The sequence below is a fragment of the Engystomops pustulosus genome, chromosome 2 (genome assembly GCF_040894005.1).
Source record: "Engystomops pustulosus chromosome 2, aEngPut4.maternal, whole genome shotgun sequence".
Lineage (NCBI taxonomy): Eukaryota > Metazoa > Chordata > Amphibia > Anura > Leptodactylidae > Engystomops > Engystomops pustulosus.
The window spans coordinates 43761612-43787690 of NC_092412.1; the positions used below are offsets into that span (position 1 = coordinate 43761612).

General features: G+C 42.7%; 1 protein-coding gene across 3 annotated transcripts in view; it reads right to left on the reverse strand.

Annotated features, from left to right (window-relative positions):
- Positions 1–26079, reverse strand: part of STARD13 (StAR related lipid transfer domain containing 13) — a 213520-nt gene that overhangs the window by 79239 nt on the left and 108202 nt on the right. Inside the window, exon 1 of one of the 3 annotated variants that reach the window (XM_072134403.1) lies at positions 4220–4631. The exons of the other annotated variants lie outside the window; for them this stretch is intronic. Coding sequence (XP_071990504.1) covers positions 4220–4388 — 169 coding nt within the window. The 5' untranslated portion in view covers positions 4389–4631. Of the gene's footprint in view, positions 1–4219; positions 4632–26079 lie in introns of those variants that run through there. 3 annotated transcript variants of the gene reach the window in all.

Here is a 26079-nt window from a genome sequence, read left to right on the forward strand (position 1 = left end):
CGAACGACCCATTACTAATCTGCAGGCAGCATGTAATAAAATAGGAGGTGCAGAGCAGATTGTACATAGTGTCCTATCTACAAGTAGAATGTAGTAGAGCAGGTGGTGCTCAATAGATTGTACAGTCTCCTATCTGCAGGCAGCATGTCATAGAGCAGAAGGAGCTGAGAACATTGTACATGGTGTCCTATCTGCAGGCAGCATGTTATAGAGCAGGGGAGCTGATGACATTGTACATGGTTTCTCATCTGCAGGCACCATGTCATAGAGCAGGGGAGCTGATGACATTGTACATGGTTTCTCATCTGTAGGCAGCATGTCATAGAGCAGGGGAGCTGATGACATTGTACATGGTTTCCTTTCTGCAGGCAGCATGTCATAGAGCAGGGGAGCTGATGACATTGTACATGGTTTCCTTTCTGCAGGCAGCATGTCATAGAGCAGGGGAGCTGATGACATTGTACATGGTGTCCTTTCTGCAGGCAGCATGTTACAGAGCAGAAGGAGCTGAGAAGATTCCACATAATTGTACAAGCTATTCTATCTGTACATGTAGCATGTTATCCAGGAGGAGCTGAGCAGATTGTATGCTTTATGAATAGGATTATGTATAAGACTCCTAAGCCAAAATGAAATTTATTGCCAGTTATATACAATGCCTGAATCATTGGACTTTATGTTCAGCTTGACAGCTTCCCATTGATTTAAGACACATATGCATGTTTAGGTGATTGTATAGCTTTATATTTTAATATTCAGTCAACTGAACTTATTCCATTAAGTTTTCCTTCAGGCAACAGTAGAATGGGATTGACACACACCATAAATACCATTTAGGTGACAAACACCATAAATATGCTGAGAGCAACTGTTACTTCCCCTCTCGTGTACAAAGTACATAACACAGCAGCGCCAACGTTATCCGTATGAGAAACTCATTCCCACTTTACAAAGTTTCATGTCATTGAGATATATAAATATATATACTTTAATTAGTATCCACCATTCAGTTCGATTTTTTTTTTCAGAACCATGATGAAACCCAACAGAACCCATTACAAGTCAAAGGAATCCATCAGGTGCTCCCTGCTATTGGTGTTCCAAGGCAATGGCATAATTAGGAAAGGAAGGGTCCCATAGCAGACTTCTGAATGAGGCCACCTTAAAAAATATACATATATGTATACTTACACATGTGAGTTACAATAACACGCCATATATACATACATACAGCACATACACACATACATACAGTATACACCATATACACCCATGCATTATATACACAGATACACAGCATATACACATTACATATTCACACACATATAGAGCATATACACATCATGTAGATGTTGAGAAAAGTGTTACTGCATATACACACCCAAAACCTTCAGATATTGGGGCCCTCTGACCCCGGGGGCCCCATAGCAGCTGCAATCCCTGCTTTACCTGTAGTTACGCCCCACTTCCAAATCCTAAGGAATGCAGAACTTTGCTATGCTTCAAGGTAAGTCACATTTTTCCCTGACCATCAAGGGTTAAACGCATGTGTATTTTTTTTTTGCAGATCTGGGGGTTTAGCACACAGGTGTGGGAATCCTGCATGCACGGTATCTTGTTGTGTGTAGCTTAGTATGCACGGTGATCTACGCGTGTGACTATGAAAGAGGCAGGATTGTTGGGGCACGTCTTGAATGAACAATAATGAACAAGTCAAGATTTCACAAGCATTAGTGGTTTGGGGTGGTTGTTTTTCGTAGAAGAAGATATTATGACATAAGAAGGCTGGATGTGGAAGGATTTCACTGCCAATAATGTTATTGGTGAGAGTCATTGTGATAAGTGTACGGATGACAGAACCATGAAGAAGACAAAGTCAATGCAATAGACATATTTTAAGGGATGATGGATTAGGGATGTCCTTAGACAACTTGGTGGGGATAACACAGAAATAATTAAATCCAATACAAAATGTTTTACATGATTTATTAGTAAAGGTCTGTAAGAATGTGTAAAATGTGCTAATCCAGTAGTCTGCGCTACGCAATTGTTCAGAGTAACACTATTCCACATTAGCATTGTCCTTTCCAGAGACCACTAGAAGGACCTATAGGAATCTAGAAGCTCGGACAAGAGAAAAGAATATTTTTGGATGCTTCCTACCTGGCCCCACATATATGAGATTGTGGAGTGCAATGGTAAGATTTTAGCGAAAGTAGTGAAACCCTTAGGGGTTCATTAAAGTGTACATTTGGGGTGCGTTTATACACATCTCAACCATTTGAATTGCATAGGAGATGAAGACCAGACTTGCATGCTCTTCACTGTATATGCATCCCGAGGATGTGAATGTAGTTTGAAGCTATGGCCAGGATCGGCTCCAGGTTTCAGTGGGCCCCTGGGTGACAGAGCCTCAGTGGGCCCCTTTGTAGTTAACTCATGTGGTGGCCTTCAAAATTCAGAAACTAAAACAGTCTCCTGTTCCCTAACATATCCAGTAGTTTATGATATCAAACATAAATGCTTATTTTATATACAGCCTCCTCATGGTTATTTTAAATACAGCCCTCTCATGATTATTGTGAGTATGGTAATCTTCTTATATTTGTTATCCTTCTAAGATCAACTTTTAAAATTATGCTCATGAACAAGAAGTGGGCTGAGGGGTGTTCCCACAGCCCCTTGAGGCTCCTGCTTCAAAGGCTGTTACACTGTCTCTCCTCTGCTCCCTCAGCACTTCCTCACTTTCGGCAGGTGTCTGAGGCATCTAATCAAATTCATTTCTAAGTTTAAATATTTTATATAGCAGTCATGGGACAACATGTTGCAGGGTTATTTGGAACACTAATTCATAAGAACCAGTAGTTAGATCAGTTTATCAAATTGCACTGACAGGTTCCCTTTAAGAGAACTGTAATAGACATGTAACATGCCTCTACTCTGGGTCCTCTAGAAAAGAAAAAGTGCATATCTGTTTCTGCAAAACTCTAGGAAGAAAACAAAACAACTTTCCTTGATCTTAATAATGATAACCATTGTAGTTACTTGGAGGTTCCTGTCATATTATATATCCTGTCATCATGAGAACACTCTCCCTACATAAGATCATGTAACCTGCGGAATTGGATTTGTTCACAATGAGATGAGAATTTCGAATAATGGGAAACACAGAAAACACTATGACAACAATTATCTCTCAAGCAATTAAAAAACACCCTGTAATTAATGGGGTATTTCCAGAATTGGGTAAGGTGGATGCAAAACAGCACTCATCTAGAAAATCCCCTGTTACCACAATCCTGAATGATCTGAAATAGCAGGAGAGATAACAGGTGAGTGAGTATTGTGGGTTTTTTGGAAAAAGTATTTGTTGTTATTTCCGCTTTTGGCCAATCCTGGTAAACTCTTTTACATTTTTTTTAAAAAGTAAAAAAAAAAACTAGGATAATTACAATAACTACAATAGTTAACTACATTTACTCCTGTATAATAATAACAATAATAATCTTTATTTATATAGCGCCATCAAATTCTGTAGCGCTTTACAAATCATTATACTTACTATATACTTGTATATGCACTACAGTATATAGCAGAAGGTCTGAGGGTGTATAATAACACAAGTCAATATTACCTATAGGTCGTATTAGGGTTGGGGGTAGTTTAGGGGACTTAAGCCTCTATCGGGTAGCAATTTTTCTCTTAACCTCTTTTTTTTCTAAATAAAAATGATTTAAAAAAAAAATTCAAAAAAATAATACACAAATATTTACTAATATATTTAATGAAAATAACAGGTCCGTTAAACTATAAATAAAAAAAATAAATAAAAAAATAAATATATATATTATAAAAATATTATATTAAATATATATTAATATTAAAATATTATAAAATATATTATATATATATATATATATATATATTGAAATAAATAAAAATCTAAAATATATTAATTAACAAAGCACAATTACCACTTAACTTTCAAATAAGAAATTAATTGTTACAATAAAATATTTATATCGAGACATTTTTCTACGACTTCTAAGACCAATCATAAAAACTTCCATATTCAATACTTCTAACAACAGGGTGTAGCTGAATGACAAGCTGGATAGGTACCGAGTACATAAGGTAATACGGAGGCGATGACAACGGTATTAGGATAAACAAATATTTGTTAATGAAGCGGAAAGGATGGCGCCATCACACAACTCACCTTGCTGAATTTTAGCCAGGAGTTGCTGCCGTGCCAGGAGCCGGCTCATCCTATAGGGAGACCTCCTCTTCTTCTCAAAGCACACATAGTACTCCTGACTTTCAGGTGACACAGAGCTCAGACGCTTACAGCCGGGTGCTGGGGAAAGTGGATCCTGTCCCAACATCATGATTCTTGAGACAAATAAAAGTCTTTCTTATTCCAGCCAATTTTTTTTTCCGTTTTTTCTCCCAGATTCCCAAATTCCTGTTATTATAATGTAACTGGATCATGCAAAGAAGCTGGAAAGGGAAAGTCGTCAAGAACATGAGGAGTGCCAGTAGCTACAATACAGGATTCCAAGGAGATCACGTGTCTCCTGAGGTCCAATGGGAGGCGGCTGGTGATGTAAAAGTACACAGTGCTGAAGTCCTGTCAGGCATGTTTAATCTTCACAAATGCACAAATTCTAATGACATACCTCAGGGCTGACTAAGCACTCAGCATTAGAGGGTAATAGATGCATTCGTAGTGGTAGAAGAATCCCCTCCGAATAGCATTTCCCTTCCTGGAAGCAGTAACGTTACATTTCCATTCTCTATCAGACTGCGCTCGAATCCTGGAGCTGATACATTCCACACAGTGCATGGAAAACTTCCAGGGAATACATGGATCGCATATAACACTCAAGGGCTGATATCTCCTCTAATTACAATGTGGCTGGATAGAGGACATAATCCTAAAAAACTGTCCCGATAACTTTGAAATCGAGCAAATTGGTGCCAAAAACATGTTTAAATATCATTTCTAAGAATATTTAGAAGTTTAAATGGAATCTAACAGCAAGTATGACCTAACCTGACCGCAGACAGTATTAGGTGGTAGCCCTGGAGTGATGCTTAACCTCTATAGGATTCTGTAATTGTAACCCCTGTAGGACTTTTTATTTTAACCCTGAGTTCTAAAAGTTGTAACTTGTTTTTTACAGGACAAGTTGTATTTTTTAGTGTTGTTCAGTTAGGCTAACTTTTTTGGGGAGGATGAAGAAAACAAAAGAGGGCATGAGGAAACACAGACTAATGCCCCTTACATACTAGTAGTGAGAGTGATGTGTCCAACTCACAACATGTGCTGGTTGGAAAGTCTGGCACAACAAACGGAACTGAGCTGACATGTTGAGTTCAGCTCTGATTGTAAACGTTCCAGCTTAATGAAAGTTGGACACATCACACTTGCTAGGGTGTAAGGACCCTAAGACTACCTGCACATGAACGTATGCTTTTCACAAGCTGCAGACAGGAGGCCTTTGTCCGTTTTTGTAGCCCATATGTATTTAGTGTGTAATCAGTTTCTGAACCGTATCCTCCCCCCCCAAAAAAAACACAGAAGGTTTAAAAACGATGTCAGTGTTCCAACCCATGCAGGGTCACAATACCTGTGCATCATCTGTGTAGCATCAGTATTTTTCTATTGACTTCTATAGGAAGTGTAGGAAAATGTCTTATAAAACTGATTATTATGTGGGTTCAGAATAAATCACAAATTTCAACCAGTGTTTTACATGAAATTTCTTTATCTTTTTTTTTCAGCGCTATCATAACTTTCATATTTTCATTGACAAGGCTAGTTGAGGGCTTGGTTTTTGTAAGATGACCTAGAATTTTCATTGGTATTATTCTGGGGTATGTGCAACCTTTTGTTCACTGTTTATTTCATTTGTTTTTGCGTCGTTCACTAAGTGGGATAAAGAATAGAGTAGATTTAAAATCTGGGTCATTATGCATAAAGGGACTCCAAATATGTTTTTAATATTATTTTTCTAGTTTTTCCACAGAATAATGTATTTTTAATTTGAAGGCATAACTAATGCTTTTCTTTTATATTGTTTTTTTCTTTTATTCTTATTCTCTAACATTTATCTAGTATTGCTTTTTTTGCCCCTATACCAAATGAAGCTCAGATCGTGGGAAATTTGCAAACTTCATTCTGCTTGGCAACACCCTAAAACTGATTGCAATGCTGTTTAAAGGGAATTTGCATAAATCTGAACTTTGAACTGTGTTCCAAAGCAGGACAGAATTTTTATACTGGATGGAGAATCATTAAACTGCCAACTGATTGTGGATATTATCTATCTATCTATCTATCTATCTATCTATCTATCTATCTATCTATCTATCTATCTATCTATCTATCTATCTATCTACTGTATATAGATATGCTAGTTTGGTGGAAAGCTAGCCCCCCCAAATTTCCTAACACACAAGTACACTCAGCTGTGTGCCTTATATACCCAAGCCATAATAATTGGGCATGTTTAATTCCAACTGCCTAACCTTTAAAGTTACTTTAATTCTACAGATAACACAAGTTTATATGAGGCAGAAGCTGATTACTCCCTCTACATTGTAGTGGGCCTGCACGTTACTGCCGCTCAGCTCCCATTACATGAAATGGGTTTTGGCCTCGTACTAATCAGATGTAATAATGTTTAGCTCTTGGGCACCTGCACATCAGTTTGCTGATCCTGATAAAAATCTGCTGGTTCTCCATACATCTAGTCTGTACAGGGACCTTAAAGGGAATCTGCCACCATGAAATTGAAGTTAAAGTTGATGATAGGACCGTCTCTTCAAATCCCCCGTAAATGAATAAATGAAAAGTAATACTGAATATATTTACACAAAACTACTGTATATATTATTCTGCTCAACTCCTACTGTTCTATAAGGCTGGGTTCACATCACGTTTTTTGTGTATGCTCAGCGGATACATTGGCAATCTGAGTGTATACATTGATGTTGTATTCATCGAAAAAGGCAGGATGGAAAGACGTAGCAAGCTACATATTAAGTAAGTAAAATTTGCCCAGCAACTCCTGCTCTATACCAACATGCTGCTTGCAAATAGCTTCAAATTTTTTTTGAATCTTCACAGCTCCTCCTGCTCTATAACATGTTACCTGCAGATAGGACACTTTGTAACATCTGCTTAGCTCCTCCGCTCTAAAACATTCTTGCTGCAGATAGGACATTATGTACAATCTGCTCAGCTCCTCCTGCTCTATAACATGCTGCCTGCAGATAGGACACTATGTATAATCTGCTCAGCTCCTCCTGCTCTATAACATGTTACCTGCAGATAGGGCACTTTGTAATATCTGATCAGCTCCTCTGCTCTATAACATGCTGCATGCAGATAGGACACAATGTACAATCTGCTCAGTTCCTCCTGCTTAAAGGACACTTTTGACAATGTACTCCACTCCTCCTGTTCTATATACTGTATAGCTCTGATTTTCTCTAGAATTGGGTAACTTTTTCAACACAAATACAGTTTACAAGGCCAGCCTTACTGGATTCATCTCAATATAAAGTGCATTAAGCAGAACATTACAGGCTATTGGCAACCTGCGCCAGAACAGTGACAATAAAAGAGCAGAGCTCATGCTATCAGCACCCAGCCAGAAAATATTGTGCAGAATGAAACCCTGCAATTCAAGTAATATCTAGACTTCGGAAAATTTCCATTTCCAGAAAAGACAGCTGTGACAGATCAGCATTTATCTGGTAATTCTAATGAATACTGTGCTAAGTATGCTCCGGCCAAGTTGTTCTTTATTAAACTTTTGCATCTTTTGCACTTATGAACTTACCAGAGTTCATTAGATTTTTACTGGATAATCAGCTCAAATAATATATATCCAGTTTTAAAGAAGCTGAGGGAAATGCAAAAAGTTTGGTGCTTTGCAGTTAAAGGGAACCTGTCATCAGGTTTGGGTCCATGTCCCTATTGTTGGGGTTTAGGGGCGCAACCAATATTATGTAAGTTTATGAACATACAGTCTACACATACTTTTGTTTTGGGCAAGCACAGGATCCTAAAATTCCACCTTTGATTTACTTTGGTAGAAGGCTCCAGCTCCCTTGCAACCGAATAGCAGTCGCTCTGTTCCGCATTTCGGAGGTCACTGTCACAACAGGAGGGGGTAGTGAGTCAGCAATGGCATTTTCTGGTTGGCACAGCGGTAGAGGGCAGGATTATTGCAAGGGAGCTTGGGCTTTGCAGCACTCATTTGTTGCCAACCAATGCATTCCATGGCCTATATATGAATATATATTGAATGTGCCATTTTAAGTTAAGAAAGAGCCCGTGTGTATCCAAAATAAAGGTATGTGTGGACATGGCCTTACATAACACCAGTGTAATTTTTGGGGTGAATTGTGACACATTCCCTTTAAAGAAAATCTACCATTTGTTTTTATGCATAGTGAACCAAACATACCTTGAGAATGCTTAGCTACACTGATGCAGAAACATATCTTGTTTAATCCCTGAACTGAGTGGTTTTGCTCAAAAAATAATCATACAATTCAGGACCTTGGGAAAGCTGGGTGCAGGCTGGCTGCTATACATAAAAAAAGATGGAAGTCATGCGGAGGTAGCGGGGGCCTGCTGACAATATACAGCAAAACATATACCTAGAAGATGCAGCTCAGTGTGAACACAGGCCACAGCTGATCTTTTTAATTGTTTGTTCTCAGATTACACCAAGCCTTGGAAGATATTGCAGTAAGGAATCTAAATCAAAGTTTATCTGTACAAGTTTAGAAGGTGAAGGAGAACTGAAAATAGAAAGAATTGTATAAGGACATTGAGAAGTCACATTATTTATTTATGTATTATTAATTAATGTAACAATATGGAATAACCTTGGAGCCTTATAAGAGTCTCTCTTATTGTGTCCTGTAAATACAAATAATTTTCGAAACCAGCATGCTGCCTTGGTGACCCCACTGTCTACTTTCTGACTACCCTTGACACAAGGTGATGCCATTCAACCAATCATGTGCGGAGATGGGTCACGTCTATGGCCAGTGATTGGCTGAGCTGCATTTCCTGTATGCAGATAGTAAGAAGGAGAGAATGACTTTAAAAAGTTACAAGTGCAATTCAAGTGGGTAGCAATTCAAAGTCAAATGGACGTCTGCTCCTGGATCTTTTCCCCAGCCCCCAAGCTCCAGTCCCTCCCTCTGATGTCACAGAAGGGTGGCAGGTAGGAACCAGAGGATGCATGCCTGCTTCCCAGCTGCCACACATCCAGACATATCCTTACAATGGATGGCTAGGCTGGGATCTTCCTGTTCTTCCCATCCACCTGAAAGTGGGAGGAGGAGGGAACATGTTTCAGGTGTCTGAAAAGTAATGTAAATGTCATTATTTGGACAGTGACATCCCAGGGTGCACACTCAGTAAAGGCCGGAGATGGATGCAATAAAAATGCATCCGTCCACCATTATGGCTATCGCTTTTATGGCCTTCGCTGAGTGTGTACATCATTCTGCATCAGAAAGCAGGATGGATAGACACACCTAGGTAGATCATTGCATTCTGGGTTTCCAGCTGGATGTGACTTTTGTTGCACAGACGGAGTATGTTCCGCGTATACAATGTATATGTTCCGTATACTGGAGTTATCCAATAGAGAAGAGGAAGGGCTTTTCCAGGAATCTGAATAAAAAGTGAGAAAAAAAGAAAGATATAAACCTTCCTCCAGTTTACTGCGGTACCTACAGTTTTCAGGCCTGTGTTCAGTAGGTGGAAGAGGGATGTCACTGGACACAGATCAACCAATGTGTGGCCTCGTAGGATCACCTTCTTTTTCTTTCACTCTTTAAAGCCAAATCAGATTTGCACACATCTTGCCCACTGTGAGAAGGTAAAGCAAGAAAATTATCTGACTGATTGACGCAATGAAACCATATGTTCTCCTCATTGGTAAAAATGAAGGTGTATAGGTTCCACCCTAACCCATCAGGGTACATCCATTTCTTTGGGAAGGGATCAGACACATTCCAATATTTTTGAGGCCAGGACCATCTGAACTTACTACTATTGCCTCAGAAAAGTGTAAATACTTCTGGTAAATTCTGGATAAATGAATGTAGAATACCACTGCACAGTGTGGCACATTTACTTACCCGGACCAGGTGTCGCTGCTGCGCCGAGGTCCGCCGGAGTTCACCTTCGTTCAATTGCATGTAAGTGCTGATCTTGCGACACAAATTCTTTTTTAAATTCCGCGTTTTTTCCAAATCCGTCGGGTTGTCCGACGGCCACATCAACGATTTCTGTCGCATGAAAGCCGACGCCGATGTGCCAAAATCCCGGGGCAATTCGGCGCAAATCGGAAAGTGCGCGATTCTGACCCTTAGTAAATGAGACCCAGTATTATTCATGGAAGAAAGGCCTTAGAATTTTAGCCCAAAAGTCATGAATGAGTTAATACTGCAATACAAATATCATGTCTCAGCATTCCTGCCCCTTGGTTACATCTACTGATATACAGTAACTGGATATGGTGGAAGCTAGACTTAGAGATTATGTCACATTTTCTTTCGTATGAGGGTAAACAGCAGTGGAGCTTGAAAATAATACAGGAAATCCCTGTATAAATAGATGGAATCTAAATCCAAATAATCACTGCTGATTCTACAGAAAGATATCATATCATATGTTTCTATATAATTGATAAGTCACTGCTGAGGTAGCGACCCGGTGGGCTCCTGCTGTGAAGTCCACATCCTTGTGTGGGTTAAAGGGTGAATAATATGAGGAACAATTACACAACACCATTGGAAGAAGCTCAAAGCCAAACTAGATTACTGGCACAACATCCACATCCGCTGTACTACACAAACCCCATTTGGAGCTTACATTAGACCCAATCAATTTACACAATGGTAACGTTAAATCTGTGCTATGTTATCCCCTGCCCCTAAGCTGAGGAGGGGGATGCACTGATTTGTCTGTTCATGTTGTGTTTTGATTTGTATAAACACTGGTGTATTCCTTTCCATGACAGTCTTGATTGACACAAATTATTCACAGAGTTCTGGTCCAATAACTTACAGGAGATGGGATATCACATGAGAGGTCTGCATTCCCTAGTTTCTTTGCCTGCAAAAGTTTATTACTTAGCTCATGTTCACTCATGTTTTTGTATTCTGATAACTTGACACTTTGCTTGCATTCAAACTATCTCTTTGCCTTGTGATTTTGTACTGTGACTCTTCCTCTCTGTTTGTTTTGTCTTCAGGATTTTGGCGCGGGAAAGCAACTTCGACTAGTTGTCTCCTACCTCTCAGGTTTGGCGAGGCGATCAGGAAGGGAGAGCCGGGAAGGGATCTGTTTGTGTCATCTGTCTAATCCCAGAGCCTGCATAACAGGTGATTTATTTTTCTATATCCTATTAGACATAGTTCATTTTATGAGCTAAACAATGAAGAAAAGTTTCTAATGCTGATGGTCCTATTGGCTGTTGCATTGTATTTTATCATACAAAATACCTCCATGTGTATAAGGGAATGAAACTTCTCCTATAGCCAAAGGAAAGAAGGGAAATCACAGCTCACCAGTTAGACCATGACTAAGGACCATAATGCAAAGCGTCCGAAACGCGTAGGTCCGATTACCGCTTTTTAGACTGAGAGCTTGTCAGCTCCACAACTTTTTTCTATGTCGCTGTTTACACTCCCGTTTTTAACCAGAATGAAATAAAGCTTTCTAATAATTTTATCTTACCTTATATACAAGTGCTGGACATCCTTGGACATCCTTGCTTTTTCGATTGTATTTTATCCCTTCCAACTGGGTTTGATCCCACAGATAACCTTCTCCTAGATAGCCTTCTCTTGTCAATCTAGGCATCAATTGCCGACTAGGATATAATAACAAGCATGGAGCTGGTACACTGTGCTGCACTATAGATACTGATAATATTTTAGAGCTTTCAACTTGGAGGACCATTACAATAATTGCGAAGTGTGAAGCTCCGACTGAGCAACTGCTGTGTAGCACATGATTATATTTATTTATAGAGTGAATACCCTGAAACCATTCTGCACCCCAGCGACTGATCTAACAATCCAGCCTAATCACAACGTGATCACTATAAAAGACAAAGAATAGTGGTGCCTTATGGTGCAGATGAAACGAAACACCGCAATATGTATGATGGGTGTGCTGATATATTTCTGCAACTCCTATAAACCCTCTCTGGGTTGGATCTCAGAATTGGATCATTGACATCCAAAGGTTTCGTGAATAGTAAGAACCAAAAATTGTTTAGGGGTCTAGATGCACTTCAAGGTCAAAACGGTTATTCTAAAAGAGATAGAGTCATTACAAGGTACTTACAACAGGGTTATCCTTTATTCAACAATTCAATAGAAAATGTATTTTGGTGATGAATTTAGTGTCTCTGTTAGTCCAAGAGGCTAAACTATAAAAACAGATCTATTTCTAGGTCAAATATATCACTGAAATAGCACCACCCATAGGTTAAAGCTATATTACACCCAGACACGGTATTTAAAAGGTCACTTCAAAACTTATAACAAAAATTATACGTGATGTTTTCCTCCTATAAGCACATCTGGCTTAACAATAAATATTCCCACTAGTGTGGTTGTGTGTGCACGCGCTATATAGAAGGAGATTTATGGTGGAGAACAGCGCATGAGTCACCCTTACATGCCAAACATCTGTTTTTTAAAGAAGTATCTAAGAGTAAAAATACAATAGTAGATGAGAATACTAGAACAATGAGAACTCGCTCTTGATTTAATATGGAAAATAAGGAAGGTCTGGAAGTTCTCTCACGTTCACCTTCCTCTCCAGCTGTAGTTGTGCCAGGAACATCTGAAAAAGGGCAGCACAGCCATAGCAGGAGAAGAAGACATTATGGGTCCCTCTAATTCCTAGGAAAACAGTATAATGCTTTATGGCGGCAGCTGCAAAATATCAGGGATCAGTCAGAAGTAGACCATCTAGTTAAAAGGGTTGTCCGAGAGTTGTGAAAAAAAACTAAAGGTGGCCGGAGGGGGCTGCCTAAAAAAATAAAGATCTACTTACTTTCCGGCGCCCTCCGGCGCCCTCCGGTGTCCCGAGCTGCTGTTGCTCCAGGCCGGGCGCCATGTAAACAAACATGGCCACCGGAGCAGAGCTGGATTCAGCTTCCGTCCGGACCTGACAACCTTCCGGCCCCCATACACAATGCTGTGATAGGCCGGCCGGAAGCTGAATCCGGCACTGCTCCGGCGGTCATGTTTGTTTACATGGCGCCCGGACCGGAGCGAAAGTAGCATGGGACCACAGAGGGTGCCAGAAGGTAAGTAGATCTTTATTTTTTTAAGCAGCCCCCTCCGGCCACCTTTAGTTTTTTTCACAATTCTCGGACAACCCCTTTAATGTTGCCCCAAAACGAAATCCTCTGTCCATATATCCTATATTGGGGACCCTCAGAGAAACTCCTTTGTCAGCCAGAACAGGGAACCACTCGGATGACTTGAGTGACCTACATTTGATATAGATTATAATATAGGTGGTTTGGGGCGATAGCCTGGGGCCCAAGCCTTCTAGGGGGCCAATCAACACAAACCACCCACCAAATTTTATACTTCACCTATGCTATGAAATCCTCATACATCTGTTCCTGCTTTCAATACACATGTACACAAGAGCCATTTAAAAACCTTTGAAAGCTTCTGAAACTGCAGATTGGAAGTCAAAAAAGACACATCCTCCATTCCCCAAGAAGCTGATTCTAGTACCATAAGTAGGAAGTGATTCCAGGCTTGTAGGGGCTATAATATTCATACAGTCTTAAACTGCCCCTGGATATGGATAGATCCGGGTTCCTATGGGTAACTAGATAACCCCTTTAATATGTTCAGATGTCGCTCATATTAAATATTAGTAAATGTCATCATTACTAAAGGGATTTTTTGGAATCATCACAAAAACACCTGCTCTGGCTTTCCATTCCAGCAGCATAGTCCAAATTCATTATCTGCGTGCCCCGAGCCTAAAACAGAAGTGCTTCAAAGGGAACTTGTCAGCAGAAATTGACCTAATTAACAACTAACAGTATGACATCAAGGAGCTGAACATCTTCTAGATCATGTATATTTCATGGCCCAGAGTGGTGGCATCGTCCAGAAAATGGCTGTATAAAGTCAAGGAGGCGGAGAGGTTAATACTGAAGTCAAGCTTTCCTCACTTCAGAATGCCCTCTTCACTGTAAATGATGGCCCTGCATCACTAACCAGATCTCCTTCATTCTGAGGTGAGGAGAGCTTGACTTCAGACTCCATGACTTTACACAACCAATTTACATCTCATTTCAAAGTAGATTTTCTGGATGATGTCACCACCATGGGCCATGAAAGAAACAAGATCTGGAAGGTGTTCAGATGCTTTACAGCATACTGGTAGTGGTTAATTAGGTCAATTTCTGATGACAGGTTCCCTTTAAATCTCGTGGCTTCATTGTTCTTGTTCAATGACCATTACAGAAGGTTTCCAGGAAACTAGGTTCTATCATTACTCCAGTAGTAGTACTTCCAGGCTAGCATGCGGCTGGAATAACTGGGGGGAGGGGTCATGAGACCAGCTTCAGCCAAAGAGTGGTCTCATTGGATCATGGGACATCACTTACGTTTTCCAGGGTCACTTTCTTTATTGTCCCCAGTTCCAATGAGGTCATTTACTGGCTGAGCTGGGTACCTTAACCACCTACAACCTCTGACTGTGCTGAAAACCAGAAGTACTTTAGCACCATAGAGAAAGTCGGAGCCAGAACAGGGTAAGTATGCCGTTTTTCCCCCAACCCTGCCCAAGTCACTTAGGGATTTTCCAAATTCATGGAAAATCCCTTTAATTCCACTGCAGCAGGCTGCAGCAGTCATGAGATCCCATGTACTTCTGCTATGAGTGATAGCATAGACAGACAGAATGAGGAGCCCAAGCAGGATGAGTATATTTTATTTTTACGTTCTCCATAGGGTTTTTTAGTGAGCCTGTAAAATCGCTTTAAAGTGAAGTTCTGCTATAAACAACTTCTTTATTAGAGGGATTTTCTGCAGCAACCTTCATGTTCCATTCTCAGCTATTTACAACCGTTGACCTGTGGGTATTCTCAGTGATGTTCACCCATCTATCTGATATCAAGGGCACATGTTATCAATATTCTTAGCCTGGAAATCTTCCATCAAAATCCATCATGATAAACCAGGGACACTTACTCAGTTTCTGAGAGACACATTACTGCATTAATCTTCTTATATTTGCCTCCTGTCTTCAAAAATCTATTTTTAAACCTATGCTACTGAGCCAGAAGAGCTCTGGGGACATTACCAGAGCCCCTCCGTGCTGTAGTTTCACAGGCTGTTACCCTGTGCAGGATCACTTCCCCATCCCTCTGCCTGTGAATCCAAAGCACTCCCAGAGCCCTTCTGTTGCATTAGCATAATTTTAAAAGTTGCTTTTGGAGGGAGACATGCAGGAGTAAATGTCCCTTGATTTTGATGACCTTTGAGGACTGGCTTAAAGGCAAAACTTTATGTTATAGTTTCAAATTGTCATCTACAAGCTGAACCACATAGATAGGCCACACAGAGCTCTGCACTTTCTGGTCTCACATTGTGACATAGAGGCTTATTATCATTGCTATTGCCAGTCACCAATAACTCTCATGAAACCTCTGTAGTGATGCACTGTATATACTATCTGTACTGACTACACAATTACAAGGGGCCAGTGGTTGTCATTGTTAATGTATCACTCTGTAGAAAAGATGTTAACAATAGGTTATAGATGAGTTCTATATACTCCAGATAGGTGCTATTAATAAATTGAACAAGCAAAAAACAAGCTTTGAAATGGCTGCGTCAACAGAATAGATAAGGCAGGCACCAACACACATTCTTTTATTATCATATACAGGCGTCCCGGGTTACATACAAGATAGGTTCTGTAGGTTTGTTCTTAAGTTGAGTTTGTATGTAAGCCAGAACCGTATACTTTATTATTGTAACCCGAGTCCAAATTTTTTTGGTCTCTGTGACAATTGGATTTTAAAAATGTTGGATTGTCATAAGAACCAGGATAAACAATAAACCTTAATTACAAGCACTTGTGATAACTGTTATAGCTGATTATTGTAGCCTAGGACTAAAGTGCAGTAAATTACCAAAATCCAGAGGTCCGTTTGTAACTAGGGGTCGTATGTAAGTCAGGTGTTCTTAAGTAGGGGACCGCCTGTATTTAGATTTTGTATTTTATTTTCTGTACATGATCATAGGGGGCGCTCATCTTACATGAGTTACTACTATCCTTAGTTCACAGCACATTCAGATTTGCTTTATGGCACCTGCAGGCACTATTGAAACCTGTAGTCTGCAGATGACTCACTAGCACGTGAAGGTCACCTTGTGTAGGTTACTCTGATCCATATTTTGTATCTGTATTTGATGTCAAAACCAGGAGTGGAATTTACAAACAGAAAGAATAATGGGAAGATTTATACCTCATCTGTTCTTTGGACCCACTCCTGGTATTGGCTTAAAAAAGGTGATGAAAAATCCTGAGCACAATCCTTGTTCTGCATCCAAATGTCACTGGGAATGAGACCTGGATCTTGTATTACTGCATGAGGACAAAATACATCTGTGTTACACTGACACCTTGTGGCTTTACCAGGCAATTACATCCAGAAAAAATTATATCAATGATTTATTTAGAGTTAGCCCTTCTTATTTAAATAAGAAACAAAGAGAAGGATGGGGATGGATTTACCAGCCATTTTGAGAATTTTTTCAGGAAACATTAAACAATATCCAGTATAAAACAGCAGCATTTATTTAATTTTGGGATTTTACATTTCACCCTTTTGTACATATATCATTACCTTGAAAATAAACCTCCTTATTTCAGGAAAAAAAACTCCTATTTTCGGGAAATCTAAAAAACTTTGGATGGGGATTTCCAATGACAATGTACGATATTCACAAATAAAATTTGTCCAAATCCTACGGTGCACCAAATGTATATGTTGTAGACACTTTGGGGCACATTTACTTACCCGTCCCGTAGACGTCGCCGATCCGGAATGTCCGACGAGGATTCAGAGCTGCCGTGATTCACTAAGATGTGACGTCTCCCCTGCTGAGGTCCGCCGGAGTTCACCTTCTTCTTCCCGGTGCATGTGAGTGCTGATCTTGCTACACAATTTTAAAAGTTAAATTCTGCGGTTAGTCCGAATCAGTTGGGTTGTCCGACGTCCACTTCACCCTCATTTGTATCACATGCAAGCCGGCGCTGATGCGGCCCAATCCGATCGCGTGCGCCAAATACCCCGGGGCAATTCAGCACAAAACGGAAAAATTCACAAAACCCGACGGAAATGCGTCCAAAAGACCCTTAGTAAATGTGCCACACTTTGTATCCCTACTGGAAGAGTAGCGACCCAAGATGTTGCTGTAAATGTATTAGACTGACCCTTCCTTCCTTTTACCACTACATAGCTAACATGTCTAGCAAGTTGCACCATGTATGTAATGTCGTATTCACCATTTTTATAACTTTGACACAATTTAAATCCAGTATTTAGGTAAGTCCCCCTTATGTTCTGTATATCTGTAGCTACAATGTTTAGTCATACTTATATATGATATACCGTTTATTACAGTGGCTTGTATTTATACTCTTTTGCCTGTACATGTTTTTTGAGGGGATGCATCTATGTTTTTGACCTCTATATGGTATTTAGGTTTAACGACGACCAATTGTTTTTATATTTTTTGTACTATTTGCTATAGGATATAATGTAACTAGAGATGAGCGAACATACTCGTCCGAGCTTGATGCTCGTTCGAGCATTAGCGTACTCGCAACTGCTTGTTGCTCGGACGAATACTTCGCCCGCTCGAGAAAATGGCAGCTCCCGCCGTTTTGCTTTTTGGCGGCCAGAAACAGAGCCAATCACAAGCCAGGAGACTCTGCACTCCACCCAGCATGACGTGGTACCCTTACACGTCGATAGCAGTGGTTGGCTGGCCAGATCAGGTGACCCTGGGATAGACTAGCCGCTGCCCGCGCTGCTCGGATCATTCTGTGTCTGGATGCCGCTAGGGAGAGAGCTGCTGCTGGTCAGGAAAAGCGTTAGGGTGTTCTATTAGAATAGTGTTAGGCAGGAGTGATTCAACAAGAACCCAACAGCCCTTCTTAGGGCTACAATAACGTTATACTTTTTTTTTTTTTATTTGCAGCTAGTACCATATTGTGAGGAATTAGCAGGGGGACTTGCTACCGTTGTGTTTAGCTCTTAGTGACACACATATCCACCTCAAACACCAAAGTGGGACAATTTATTAGGGGTTTGATTTCAATTAGGCACAGTCTGCCATTTACTTTTTATTTTACGTTTATTTTTTTAATAACTCAGCGTCATCTCATCTGGCATAGCAGTGTGCTTTCATACTTGGCTAGAAAATAGCCATAGGAGAATCCAAACGGCTTACTTAGGCCTACAATAGCGTTATATATATTTTATTTCTGGTTGATCTGCTGGTGGCTGTCCTTGCTGCAGTGCATCTACTAGCAAATTGTGAGCAATTTGTAGTGAGACTTGCGACCGCTGTGTTTTGCGCTTAGTGACGCACATATCCATCGCAAAGACCGAAGTGGGAAAATTTATTAGGGGTTGGATTTCAATTAGGCACAGTCTGGCAGTTTCTTTTTATTTTACGTTTATTTTTTCATAACTCAGCGTCATCTCATCAGTGTGCTTTCATACTTGGCTAGAAAATAGCCATAGGAGAATCCAAACGGCTTACTTACGCCTACAGTAGCGTTATATATATTTGATTTCTGGTTGATCTGCTGGTGGCTGTCCTTGCTGCAGTGCATCTACTAGCAAATTGTGAGCAATTTGTAGTGAGACTTGCGACCGCTGTGTTTTGCGCTTAGTGACGCACATATCCATCGCAAAGACCGAAGTGGGAAAATTTATTAGGGGTTGGATTTCAATTAGGCACAGTCCGGCAGTTTCTTTTTATTTTACGTTTATTTTTTCATAACTCAGCGTCATCTCATCAGTGTGCTTTCATACTTGGCTAGAAAATAGCCATAGGAGAATCCAAACGGCTTACTTACGCCTACAGTAGCGTTATATATATTTGATTTCTGGTTGATCTGCTGGTGGCTGTCCTTGCTGCAGTGCATCTACTAGCAAATTGTGAGCAATTTGTAGTGAGACTTGCGACCGCTGTGTTTTGCGCTTAGTGACGCACATATCCATCGCAAAGACCGAAGTGGGAAAATTTATTAGGGGTTGGATTTCAATTAGGCACAGTCTGCCATTTCCTTTTTTATTTTACGTTTATTTTTTTAATAACTCAGCGTCATCTCATCTGGCATAGCAGTGTGCTTTCATACTTGGCTTGAAAATAGCCATAGCAATAGGATAGCATTGTTTGGTTTTAAAAACTAAAAAACACAAAAAAAAACTAAAAAACACAAAAGAACACAAAAAAAAGTAAAAAAAAAATTAAAGTTATAACTTTCATTTTCAAAATGTTTAACCCGAGGGCTAGGGGTAGAGGACGAGGGCGGGGACGTGGGCGTCCAACTACTGCAGGAATCAGAGGCCGTGGTCCTGGGCGGGGTGAGACACCACCTGCTGATGAGGGAGCAGGGGAACGCCGCAGAGCTACACTCCCTAGGTTCATGTCTGAAGTTACTGGGACTCGTGGTAGAGCACTGTTGAGGCCAGAACAGTGCGAACAGGTGATGTCGTGGATTGCCGACAATGCTTCGAGCAATTTGTCCACCAGTCAGTCTTCCAAGCAGTCCACCCATGTCACCGAAATCGGCACTCCTCCAGCTCCTGCACCTCAGCCTCCTCCCCCCCAGTCTGCCCCCTCCCAGGAAAATTTGGCATTTGAACCGGCATACTCTGAGGAACTGTTTTCTGGACCCTTCCCACAGTCACAAACCACTTGTCCGGTTGCTGCTGAGCAATTTTCCGATGCCCAGGTTTTCCACCAGTCGCAGTCTGTGGGTGATGATGACCTTCTTGACGTAGTGGAAGAAGTGTGTAAAGAGGTGTCCGACGATGAGGAGACACGGTTGTCAGACAGTGGGGAAGTTGTTGTCAGGGCAGGAAGTCCGAGGGGGGAGCAGACTGAGGGATCGGAGGATGATGAGGTGACAGACCCAAGCTGGGTTGATAGGCCGGGTGAACACAGTGCTTCTGAGACGGAGGAGAGTCCTCGACCAGAACAGGTTGGAAGAGGCAGTGGTGGGGCCAGACGGAGAGGCAGGGCCAGACCTGGTGCATCAGCGCCAAATGTGTCAACTAGTGAAGCTCCCGTGGCGAGGGCTCCTGCGGCGAGGGCTAGATTTTCAGAAGTCTGGAGGTTCTTTAAGGAAACACCGGATGACCGACGGACTGTGGTGTGCAACATTTGCCAAACTAGGATCAGCAGGGGTTCCACCACTAATAGCTTAACTACCACCAGTATGCGCAGGCATATGAATGCTAAACACCCCACTCAGTGGCAACAAGCCCGTTCACCTCCGGCCGTGCACACCACTGCTCCTTCCCCTGTGTCAGCTGATAGTCAGCCCCCTGCCCAGGACCCTGCCACAAAAACCCCATCGTCGCCTCCACGATCCTCCACAGCATCCACCAGCGTTCAGCTCTCCATACCCCAGACGCTGGAGCGGAAACGCAAATATAGTGCAACCCACCCGCACGCCCAAGCCCTTAATGTCCACATCTCCAGATTGCTCAGCCTGGAGATGCTGCCCTATGGGCTAGTAGAGACCGAGGCCTTTCGCAACCTCATGGCGGCGGCCGCCCCTCGGTATTCGGTCCCCAGCCGCCACTACTTTTCCCGATGTGCCGTCCCAGCCCTGCACCAGCACGTGTCAGACAACATCATCCGTGCCCTGACCAACGCCGTTTCTGACAAGGTCCACCTGACCACGGACACGTGGACGAGTGCTGCCGGGCAGGGCCACTATATATCGCTGACGGCACATTGGGTTAACTTGGTGGAGGCTGGGACCGAGTCTGACCCTGCGGCTGGTCATATACTGCCGACGCCGAGGATTGCGGGGCCTACCTCGGTCCAGGTGTTTCAGGCCTACTATGCCTCCTCCTCCTCCCACCCCTCCTCCACCTCCTCCTCCGAACTACCATCCGTGGGCATGGCGCCATCAGTCGGTAGCTCTAGGCACAGCAGCAGTGCCGTCGCTAAGCGACAGCAGGCGGTGCTCAAACTGCTGAGCCTAGGCGATAAAAGGCACACCGCCCAAGAACTATTACAGGGCATCACGGCGCAGACTGATCTGTGGCTGGCACCGCTGAACCTGAAGCCAGGCATGGTTGTGTGTGACAACGGCCGTAACCTGGTGGCGGCTCTGCAACTCGGCAGACTGACACATGTGCCATGCCTGGCCCATGTGTTAAATCTGATAGTTCAGCGTTTCCTCAAGACATACCCCAATCTGTCTGATTTGCTCACGAAGGTGCGCCGCATCTGTGCGCATTTCAGGAAGTCCAGCACAGATGCTGCCACTCTCAGGGCAGCGCAGCGCCGCCTCCAACTGCCCGCTCACCGACTGTTGTGCGACGTGCCCACGAGGTGGAATTCAACACTGACCATGTTATCCAGAGTTTACCAGCAGCGCCGAGCGATTGTAGACTGCCAGATGTCAACTTCCACCAGAACTGGTAGTCAGGTCAGTCAGCTTCCTCAAGTCTACAATGAGGAGTGGACGTGGATGTCTGATATCTGTCAGGTGCTGAGTAACTTTGAGGAGTCAACACAGATGGTCAGTGGCGATGCCGCCATCATCAGCCTCACCATCCCGCTGCTTGGCCTGTTAAAAAAATCTCTGATCAGCATGAAGTCGGAAGCTTTGCGCTCGTCACAAGAGACGGGGGAAGAAGATTCCCTTGTTGATAGCCAAAGCACCCTTAGGTCTGTTTCTCAGCGCATATCGGAGGAGGTGGAGGAGGATGAGGAGGAAGAGGAGGAGAATGTTGGCGAGACACAAGAGGGGACCATTGTTGAGTCCTTCACTGTTCAGCGTGTATGGGCAGAAGAAGAGGAGTTGGAGGAGTTGGAGGAGGAGGAAATGGACAGTCAGGCCAGTGAGGGGAGTGAATTCTTACGCGTTGGTACTCTGGCGCATATGGCAGATTTCATGCAAGGCTGCCTATCCCGTGACCCTCGCGTTCAAAGAATTTATTCCAGCACCGATTACTGGGTGTTCACTCTCCTGGACCCACGGTACAAGCAAAATCTTTCCACTCTCATCCCTGGAGAGGAAAGGAGTGTGAGAATGCATGAATACGAGCAGGCCCTGGTGCACAAGCTGAAACAGTATTTCCCTTCTGACAGCGCTAGCGGCAGAGTGCGTAGTTCTGCGGGACAAGTAGCGAGGGAGAGTAGGCGAGCAGGCAGCTTGTCCAGCACTGGCAAGGGTACGCTTTACAAGGCTTTTGCCAGCTTTATGTCACCCCAGCAAGACACTGTCACCTGTCCCCAGTCTCGGCAGAGTAGGGCTGATCTTTACAGAAAGATGGTGAGGGAGTACGTAGCTGACCATACCATCGTCCTAAATGATCACACAGCTCCCTACAACTACTGGGTTTCAAAGCTGGACATGTGGCACGAACTGGCGCTGTACGCCTTGGAGGTTCTTGCCTGCCCTGCCGCTAGCGTCTTGTCCGAGTGGGTTTTCAGTGCAGCTGGTGGCATCATCACCGATAAGCGTACACGCCTGTCGTCTGACAGCGCTGACAGGCTGACGCTTATTAAGATGAATAAAGCCTGGATTTCTCATAATTTCCAATCTCCACCAGGTGAAGGAAGCTCAACCTGAATAATTTATCCACTCCTCCTCCTCCTCATTTTCCTCCTTCTCCTCCTCTTTGTACAGTAAAGCAGAGGAAACTGGCTATTTTTTGACAGGCCCCACTGGCTCTAGCTATAGTACTTTATGCATTTAATTTTTCTGGAGGGCCACCGACCCGGTCCTCTGTTTTAAACAATTTTTGGGAGTGCCACATACAGGCACTCAATCTATTCCATTTTTCTGGAGGGCCACCTACCTGCTCCTCTGGTTTGAAAACTTTTTTGGACTGCCACATACAGGCACTCAATCTATTCCATTTTTCTGGAGGGCCACCTACCTGCTCCTCTGGTTTGAAAACTTTTTGGGACTGCCACATACAGGCACTCAATCTATTCCATTTTTCTGGAGGGCCACCTACCTGCTCCTCTGGTTTGAAAACTTTTTGGGACTGCCACATACAGGCACTCAATCTATTCCATTTTTCTGGAGGGCCACCTACCTGCTCCTCTGGTTTGAAAACTTTTTTGGACTGCCACATACAGGCACTCAATCTATTCCATTTTTCTGGAGGGCCACCTACCTGCTCCTCTGGTTTGAAAACTTTTTTGGACTGCCACATACAGACACTCAATCTATTCCATTTTTCTGGAGGGCCACCTACCTGCTCCTCTGGTTTGAAAACTTTTTGGGACTGCCACATACAGGCACTCAATCTATTCCATTTTTCTGGAGGGCCACCTACCTGCTCCTCTGGTTTGAAAACTTTTTTGGACTGCCACATACAGGCACTCAATCTATTCCATTTTTCTGGAGGGCCACCTACCTGCTCCTCTGGTTTGAAAACTTTTTTGGACTGCCACATACAGGCACTCAATCTATTCCATTTTTCTGGAGGGCCACCTACCTGCTCCTCTGGTTTGAAAACTTTTTTGGACTGCCACATACAGGCACTCAATCTATTCCATTTTTCTGGAGGGCCACCTACCTGCTCCTCTGGTTTGAAAACTTTTTTGGACTGCCACATACAGGCACTCAATCTATTCCATTTTTCTGGAGGGCCACCTACCTGCTCCTCTGGTTTGAAAACTTTTTGGGACTGCCACATACAGGCACTCAATCTATTCCATTTTTCTGGAGGGCCACCTACCTGCTCCTCTGGTTTGAAAACTTTTTGGGACTGCCACATACAGGCATTCAATCTATTCCATTTTTCTGGAGGGCCACCTACCTGCTCCTCTGGTTTGAAAACTTTTTTGGACTGCCACATACAGGCACTCAATCTATTCCATTTTTCTGGAGGGCCACCTACCTGCTCCTCTGGTTTCAAAACTTTTTTGGACTGCCACATACAGGCACTCAATCTATTCCATTTTTCTGGAGGGCCACCTACCTGCTCCTCTGGTTTCAAAACTTTTTTGGACTGCCACATACAGGCACTATCCAAATTAAATTGTCTCCATAGCAGCCTCCACACGTTGTCTCCATTGCTACCTCCAAAAGTCGTCCATATAGCTGCCTCCATACATCGTCCCTTTATCAAACGAGGTGTGTCAGGCCGAAATTTGGGTTGTTTTCATGGATTCCACATCAAAGTTGTTAACTTTGTCGCCACCCAGCTGTGTTATCCACAAAATATACTGGCAAACTTTTATCATTTACCAATATTATTTCAGCGCTTCTTGCGCTTCTGTTTACATTCCCCTCACCCGCCATATCCTAAACTTATAAGAACGCTACTACACTTGATCTTATACAAAAGGTTCTTAGAAGTGCTGTTTGGGGAGTAGCCTAGAGACACGGGCTTGGATTGGCGAAAGCTCGCCTGGCAGCGGAGCGCCAGCTCCATGCCAAGATCCAACTAACATAGTTTTAACTGCAGCACCTTTAATCTACTACTAGTTCACTGCCTCCATACATGGTCCCCTTATCAAACGAGCTTTGTCAGGCAGAATTTTGGGTTGTTTTCATGGCTTCCACAACAAACTTGTTAACTTTGTCGCCACCCTGCTGTGTAATCCACAAAATATACTGGCAAACTTTTATCATTTACCAATATTATTTCAGCGCTTCTTGCGCATCTGTTTCCATTCCCCTCACCCGCCATATCCTAAACTTATAAGAACGCTATTACACTTGATCTTATACAAAAGGTTCTTAGAAGTGCTGTTTGGGAAGTAGCCTAGAGACAGGGGCTTGGATTGGCGAAAGCTCGCCTGGCAGCGGAGCGCCAGCTCCATGCCAAGATACAACTAACATAGTTTTAACTGCAGCACCTTTAATCTACTACTAGTTCACTGCCTCCATACATGGTCCCCTTATCAAACGAGCTGTGTCAGGCAGAATTTTGGGTTGTTTTCATGGCTTCCATGTTAACTTTGTCGCCACCCTGCTGTGTAATCCACAAAATATACTGGCAAACTTTTATCATGTACCGATATTATTTGAGCGCTTCTTGCTCACCTCCTTTGGTTCCTCTCTGCCACCCATTGGTTTGAAGCCTGAGTCCATTTAGGGTATGTCGCCATGCCACTCTCTAGCCTGCCGCTGCTGCCGCTGCCTCTGCATGAAGTCCCCTATAGTGTCAGGGTCAATTATTGGATGTTTTAGATGCTATCTAGCTTCATTCTGTCACTCTGTCATGGCCATGCTGTTGCCCATAATTTTGGCATAATGGTGCGATTAAGCAGCCTCAGAGGCATCCATGCATGCTGCCCCTGCTGTTTCCTGTCCATTTCCGTGGTGTTTCCATCCTTTTCTGAGGTTCCCAGGTGTTTGGCCAAGCTTCCCTGTGCAGAGCCTTGGTCCCCTTGAAAAATGCTCGAGTCTCCCATTGACTTCAATGGGGCTCGTTATTCGAGACGAGCACTCGAGCATCGGGAAATGTTCGTCTCGAATAACGAGTACCCGAGCATTTTAGTGCTCGCTCATCTCTAAATGTAACCTTCCACATACATACAATATATAGCTTGGGGGATAAAGCACTTTGCTTTAGAATTATCCAGGCTACCATTATTTTTCCATAGACTCCAAAGACAAATAGCTAAGTATATTGAGCACATTCCTCTGACAGTAAGAGGGCTGTAAGTGGTACTAATAATTAGAAAATGTCTTGTGCATGCACTGGGGAATTACTGTAAAACAAACAATATAATGGACAAATCACATGC